The following is an 8,026-nucleotide window of genomic DNA, read 5'->3' as shown; positions in this document are numbered from 1 at the left end:
TGAAAAAAAAAACGTCGTGTCTCTCTCTCTCTCTCTTTTTCTCCTTCCACGACGACGGCTTCTCTTCTACCTTTCCCTCTCCCTCCCCCGCCCGTTCAGAGTAATGACGTCATCATTTCAGGGTTGATTAATTTTGTTTTCTTTTTTTGTTTCTCTTGCAGTCGGAAGAACGGAAAGTCCAGACAACGATTCAGCTTTTTCCGATAATGTATCGATGCTGTCGAGCGAAAGTTCGGCATCGAGCGGAGGCTCAAGTGGGGCTTCTAAAACCAGCAGCGGATTGGGAATCGACGTTCACACGAAGGTTCGAAACAATCCAAAAAATTTTTCCTTTTTTTTCTTGACCCAAAGAAACGAAAGTGATTTTGTTTTTTTTTTTTCTGGGTTCCAGCAGAACGAAACCGCCAATCGTGCGAAAGCAGAAAAAATAAAAATAGCTTTAGAGAAAATGAAATTGGCTTCGGTTAAAAAACTTTTCATAAAAGCTTTCACGAGCGACGGAAGCACGAAAAGTCTTCTCATAGATGAAAAAATGACTTGCGGATACGTCACGAGGTTGTTGGCTGATAAAAATCACGTGACTATGGAACCAAAATGGGCGATCGTCGAACATTTACCCGAATTGTACATGGGTTCGTTTAATTTTTTTTAAAAATTTTTTAAAATTTTCCCGCGTCGAAATTTTCACCGCCTTCTTGAAAACGTTTTCCTTCCTTTCTCCCCCCTTCCCTTTTCCCCATCACTCGATTCTTCCCTCTATCGGTCCCTCGATCGTTTTTTTTTTTTTTTTTTTTTTTTTTCAAATTCGATTAAGATTACGATTACGATCGGTTTTGTCGTGGAAGTAGATATTTTAAATATTTCAACTTTTTTTTTTTTTTTTGGCGCGGATAACGATAGGGGAAAAGAAATCGACGATGATGATGATGATAAAATACGAGCGTTTTTAAAACGAGGAAAATTCGTTTTAGAAAAAAAAAAAAAAAAAAAAAACGGTTCGATTTCTCGTCTTTTCTTTTCTTTTTCGAGAACGTTCTCAAATTTTCTTCTTTATTTTTATGTATCTATATACAACAATTTCTCTCTCTCTCTCTCTCTCTTTTTCGATGGCCTTTAAGCTTTTTGTAAAGTTTTTTTTTTTTCTCATAGAAAAAAAAAGAAAAAAAAAAGAAAAGAGAAAATGGAGGAAGGGAAATAATTTTTTTTTTTTTGAGAGAGAGAGAGTTTTCCGATGGAAATTTCAAAGTTTTCCTCTTCCGTTTTTTTTTTTTATATTGATTTCAAAAACTGAGAGGAAATATTTATTATTTATTTATTAGTTTTCACTTTTTTTTTTTTCTTTCCGGAGGAAAAAGGGGATAAGAAGGAGGAGGAGGAGGAGAAGGAGGCGGAGTGATAAAAAGAAAAAGAAGGAGGAGGAGAAAGAACAAAAGCAAAGGAAAAAAAAAATTTCTTCTGCTTTTTTTTATTTTGTTCATCCGTTCGTTTCCACCCCCCCCCCCACGCCCATTCTCCCCCCATTTCTTAATCCATTCAAGCTCTTAAATGTTTTTTTTATTTTATTTTTTTTCTTCTGCTTCTTCTCCTTCTCCTTCTTCTTCTTCTTTTTCCTGTTTTAAAAATGCATCATCTGGTTTATTTATTTTTATTACGTTTTACACACGATTATTTAAGTACGTGGCACGAGATGACGACGGTTAAAAAACGTTTGTTGAAATATTCATTAATTTCTCGATATTCATCCATCGATGGATCGATCGATCGATCGATTCATCCATCCATCCATTCCAAAAGGGTTTATTGATTGATTTCATTCGATTCGAATGATTATTATTATTATTATTAACTGTGGTTGTTGTTGTTGTTGTTTGCAGAACGGGTATACGAAGACCACGAACTTTTGGTTGATAACTTAATGATGTGGACGAGAGATTCGAAAAATAAAATAATATTCAACGAGAGACCGGATAAATATCAATTGTTTTCAAATCCGGAAACGTATCTTCTCTCGAGCACGGACATACTTTGCGATTACGACGATCATTCGAGAGCCATGCTTTTGGAAGAATTTTTTTCCGCGACTTCGAACACTGTGCCGGAAATATCCGGTCCACTGTATTTGAAATCCGAATCGAAAAAGGGATGGAAAAAATTTCACTTCGTTCTCAGAGCTTCCGGATTGTATTATTATCCGAAGGAAAAATCGAAATCGTCGAAAGATCTCGTTTGTTTGACGTCATTCGACATAAACGAGGTGAGTGTGATTGCCGACGGCGATGGCGATGGTGATGGTGATGGCGGCGGCGGCGACGACGGGAAGAAATTATAAGTTTTTTTTTTTACATTTTCCAGGTTTACTTCGGTGTCGGTTGGAAAAAGAAATTCAAATCCCCAACGGATTATTGTTTCGCCATAAAACATCCGCGACTCCAACAACCCAAATCCACGAAATACATAAAATATTTATGCGCCGACGATAGCATCACGTTACAAAAATGGATCGTCGGGATAAGGATAGCGAAAGTGAGTTTGAAAAAAAAAAAAAAATATCATAGAGATTATAAACCGGAAGTAGAAGTTGAAATTTATCAATATGTATGTTTTCACAGCACGGTCGACAACTTTTGGAAAATTACAGGAGTCTTTTGGACGATTTGGCACAAGAAGATTTGGATTTGTTAGCACACGCGAGAAGTTGTTCGGTCGCATCGATTGCCCAAACTAGTCAACCACAAACACCCGATCGATATTTACCAAATTACGATATAACGTAAGAGGGACGCGAGTGACGTCATTTTATCCGTTTGTTTGTTTGTTTGTTTCCGTTGTTGTACAAAATTTAAATTTTTTTTTTTTTTTTTCTGCTTTGGATTTACAGTCAAGACTTGACGGAAATACAAGAGAGAACATTAACGAGACGTGATAGCGTTAATAGCAGAGGAGGAGAATCGAGAGCATCGAGTTCTTCGAGCAGCGGTTGCCTTAGCGATGGTGCTTCTTGCGTCGAACAAGGTTTCGAATGTGATTTTCCAAACGGTAAGTGATCATTTGACACGTGGTGACAATGTCGAGCGCGCGTGTGTGTGTCAACGCTCATCACGTGGATTTTTTTTTTTTATGTTTGTGCAGCCGGGACCATTAAAAGAAAACCATCCGTGAATCCGAAATTACCTTTGACGTCAATGACGAGACAATTGAAAGAAGTCGGCGAAACCGTCGTGGTGGATACGGTGATCGATAACGAAAACGGCGGAACTTTGACACGTGGAAGAACCGGAAGCGAAACGGAAGAGGGTAAATTGTCGAAAACGGGAACATTGACGAGGAATTCGTGTTCGAGACAAAGTTGGAGAAGATCTCAAACGTCCGACGATTCAGGTTCGTGGCTCTTAAATAAAAACGAGGTATTATTGTTATTATCATTATTCTTATTGTCATTGAAATGGTATTTCAGGTAGTAATTCGGGAACATTGAAAAGGAGGAGAAGCGTGAAAAAAGATCGTGGCATGAGTGAGTCGGCCGACAGCAAACCCATCATCGTGGACGTGCAAAGGAAAATGACAGGAAATGAATTTAATTCTTTGGACAATCGATTGACTCTCGAAGAAGTCAACAGGAGTTTAAAAGAAGCCATGAACACACTTTTGAATCAAACAGAAAGTATTTCCCGGGATGAAAGTTCTTCCGTTTTCGAAGAAGCACTCGAAAGGAATTTGGAAAATATTTCGGATAACGCGTCGAGTTTCGGCGACGACGACGACGACGACGACGCCGACAACGTCAACGAGAAAATTCAAAACAACGATTTTGACGTCGACTTGTTGCCACCTCCGTCGGAAATGTTCGAAAGCACTCTGAGTCTTTCGTCGCTGCCGCCACCGCCCTCTCAAAGCGAATTACCCGTTTTCGACGAATCCGAATTGACTTGCAGCAGTTTGTCACTCGCGTCGCTTCCGCCTTTTCCGACGTCATCGACGACGACGACGACACCAAGAGTTTCGTCTCCGAAATCGGATTTATCGACTCCGGTATCGTCGGGCGGTGCCACACCCGTGAACGCTTTCTCACCGGATTTAACACCGACGAATCGTTCTCCGGCTTTTTCCCCTCCGTCGACTTTGTCTCCGAAAGTTCCTCCGAAACCTTTTCACTTACTTAAAAATAATAATAATGTAGTTAATTCTATTATTCCGTATCATAGTCAAATGTCAAATTCGGACTCGTTAAGATCTCCTGTTAAAAGTACACCACCCAAAAAGATAAGTTTTAATTTCGTTCCTGAAGAAATGACAACGACAGGTACGACAGCGGAATCGCCGAAGAAACCATTGCCGCCTAGGCGAAACGAAAATACTTCGCTTACGAGCCCGAAAAAAATCGCGAGCAAAGAATCAACGCTCACGCCGCCCCCGAAAGAATTCCTTAAAGATTTACAAAGGGTCATGAGGAAAAAATGGCAGGTGGCACAAAAATGTAAATTGGATACGTCGACGACGCCGCACGAAGTTTTAGGATTTCGAGATCCTCCGCCGCCCGTACCCGATTACAAGGAAACGAACGTATCGAATTGGGTTCAAGAGCACTACGGTAAAACGGACAATTTGTACGAAAATGTTTATCTCGTGGGTAGCAAAGGTATGCCGTCGGTGGTGACGACTCCTTACAACACCTCTAAAGTCGTCAACAACAACAACAACAACAGGATAACTCCACCGATAACGCAAAATTTAAAATCTCCACTTTCGAAAATTGACGAAAATAGTATTTACCATACGAAAAATGGGGATCATTCACCGAGGAGTAGTAGTGGTAGTGGTGGTAATGGTGTCGTCGTCGGAGGAGGAGGATTTGAAAATTCGATAGCTATGGCGATAGCTAATAAAAAACGACCCCCGCCGCCGCCGCCGAAAAGAAGCGAAACGACGCAATTGACGACGACGACGACGACAGCCAGGTTTCACTGAGGGGGGGGGGTAGTAGAAACGAGAAGAGAAGGTTGATGATTATGATGGTTGGACAAACCAAATCACGGATAAATTGTACATAATTAGAATTCCGGAGGCGGGGGGTTGATGGCGTTCGCCCGAACGCCTAAAAATGAAATCTCATTTAAAAAAAACATTTCCTTTCGTGAGCGCGTTCAGAAAGAGTAAAAAAAAAAAATAAAAGTCGGTTACTGGTTGTCACGTGACAACGCGGTTATCCGATATAAATTATTAATTTCTTTTTGTTTTTTGTTTATTTTTAATTTATTTATAATAATAGAAGGCGGTGTGAAGTTTTTGTTTGTTTGTTTGTTTGTTTTTTTTCTCTATGAAATTTTGATAAAACAAAATATACATATATAAATATTTATATATATAAATAAATATACATAGATTAGTAAATAAAATTTAAAAAAGAAAAATGTCGATTACGTTCGGATTTTTTTTTTTTATTAATAAACAAAAAAGTTGTAGTAAATAAATATATTAAAGAAAAAATATATATAAATATAAATGGTGCTTTTTCTTCTTTATTATATAATACTTTATAATTTTTTTTTTTAAATTTATATATATATAAATAAATAAATAATTAATTTGAGTATAAATTAATAAAGAAAAATGAGAGGAAGGAAAAATAAGGAAATAAACAAAAAAAAAATAAAAATTTGAGGCTGTTGATATATAAAGTTTATTAATAAAGTAATAATAATAATAACAATAATATTAATAATAATTAATTGATAGTAATAATAATAATAATAAATTTAAGAGACTTTTATATTTATATATAAAGTATACGTTTATTTACTTAATTGCGACAAAAAAAATTTATATGAATGTTTATATACATGCATGACTGCGTCGTATACACGCACACCCGCACACACACACACACACATATTCGCACAAATAATAATAATAATGATAATAATATTTAATAATTAACAATTGTTGTTGATGTCGTTGTTGATATTGTTGTTGTTGTTGTTGTTGTTGTTGATGGTTGTGAGAAAGAGTAAAAAGATAAAAAAAAAAAAACCGTTGGATAAAAGAAAACAAAAAATTTTTTAAATTAATTGTTCGTTAATTAAATCAATCAATCAATCAATCGCGGCGATAAGTCAGCGAATGAATGTATTATAGGAAACAATAACATAATACAAGCCAATGATGTGTTCGCGTGTGTGGGTGTGCGTGGGTGTAGTTATGCGCGCGTGTTGCATGAAAAATGCAATTTTTTTTTATACATGCGTTTATAAAAAAAATTATAAATATATAAATAAATAAATAAATGAAAGTTTTTAAAAAATTATGTAATAATTTTTTTTAAATAATAATAATATATATAAAATAAACGATTTGATATATATATATATAAATATTTTATTTTTTAGTACTTAAATCGATTATCGATCGATTCGATTCGATTATCAATTTTTTCCCCGTCGTAAAAGCTTTTTTTTATTTGATTCGTAAAAATTAACATTGTTTTTATATACACGAGACGCCATTTTGAACGAATTCGGGGAAAAAGAACGATATATCGATTTATTTCGATATATCGATTATTAATAAACAAACGTCATTGGGTAAAACGCACGGTGTTTATTATTTACTTTGTGATTTTTTTTAAACTTAAAACTAAAATTCGAAATTATTTTATTTTTTTTATTATTATTATTAAAATGGAAACTTTTTTAAACGCGCGCGCCATATTTAATATTAACGTTCGTTTAATAAGAAAAAAAAAGATGGAGGAAAAACCGTTGTGAATTTTACATTTTAATAAAAAATAAAATAATTACAAGAGAATGTGTAAAACTTTAACAAGTATTAAACAAAAAAAAACAAAACGAAAAAAACTCTTTGAAGAATAAATAAATAAAAAAAATGTTGAAAGAGTTATTGCACCCTAGGGAACTTAAAAAAAAAAAAAAAACTGCCATTAAAATGGCAAACTTTGATCCGGTCCTGGTACAAACGTACGTGACTCTACTTTATCTCCATGCATTTACCCATTCTTATTGTTTATATAACCAACGTAAACATCTTTTCTTTCTTTTTTCTATTCTCTCTCTCTCTCTCTCTCTCTCTATTATTATTATTTTGTTTCTTAAAATTCTCCATCTTTACTTTTTAGTTTTTCTTTTCTTTGATCCTTTATCATTATTGTCTCTTTTATCAACTACGTAGTAGTAGTAGTATGCCAAGATAAAAAAAAACTCTTTATTTCTTATTCTCTTTATAGAAAATTTAGAGAAGACATTTTGAAAAAATGAAATAAAGATTAACGGTCAAACAACAGCAACAACAACGTTCAGATGAAGATGCTGGTGATGGTGGTGGTGATGGAGACAGAGATGAAGTTGGTGTTAGAGGTGGAGATGGAGATAGACATGGTGGTGGTGGTGGTGAGTTGGAGATGAAGATGATGTTGGTGGTAGTGGTGGTGGTGGAGATGGAGATGTTGATGATGGTGGTGGTGGTGGAGGTAGGGATGATGCAAGAGGTGGTGGTGGAGATGGAGATAAAGTTGATGGTGGTGGTGGCGAAGAAGATGAAGATGAAGATGATGATGACGGCGGTGGTGGTGGTGGTGGAGATGATGTTGATGGTGTTAGAGATGGAAATGATGATGGTGGTAGTGGGGATGGAAATGGACATGATGATGCAAGAGGTGGTGGTGGAGAAGGTGGAGAAAGAAAAAGGTTCTTAATAAATAAAAGAATTCGATTGGGAAAAAAAATTATGAAGAAGACATGAAGAAATGCCATTTGGGACGACAGGAAAAAAAAAATATTTAAAGAAAATTTTTTTTTTTTTTTTTCAATTTAATATTCCAGTGAAAAATACTGTGGGAATGTTAAAAAGGGATAAATTACAGGAAAAATGGGAATTAAAAAAAGAGTGAAAAGTTTGTGTGTGTGTGAGAGAGAGAGTTAAGGGTTGGGAAAAAAAAACTTAACGAATTTTCTTTTTAAAAAATTTCAAATTGAAAAAAATAAAAAAATAAAAATTTAATATGTCAGATAGGTAA

The 8,026-nt window shown here is 35.3% G+C and overlaps 1 protein-coding gene across 1 annotated transcript; it reads left to right on the top strand.

Annotated features, from left to right (window-relative positions):
• Positions 1-214: 214 nt before the first annotated feature.
• Positions 215-4,965, top strand: Phum_PHUM397090 (uncharacterized protein; the record flags this gene model as incomplete). Its single annotated transcript, XM_002428635.1, has 9 exons — positions 215-632; positions 1,875-2,254; positions 2,353-2,523; positions 2,610-2,724; positions 2,884-3,021; positions 3,130-3,331; positions 3,621-3,687; positions 3,790-4,643; positions 4,809-4,965. The coding sequence occupies 9 exons, from the start codon at positions 215-217 to the stop codon at positions 4,963-4,965; spliced, it is 2,502 nt and encodes an 833-aa protein (XP_002428680.1).
• Positions 4,966-8,026: the final 3,061 nt, after the last annotated feature.

This window comes from Pediculus humanus, genomic scaffold (assembly GCF_000006295.1).
Source record: "Pediculus humanus corporis 1103172107895 genomic scaffold, whole genome shotgun sequence".
NCBI classification, from domain to species: Eukaryota; Metazoa; Arthropoda; class Insecta; order Psocodea; family Pediculidae; genus Pediculus; species Pediculus humanus.
This window is presented reverse-complemented; position numbering and strand designations above follow the sequence as displayed.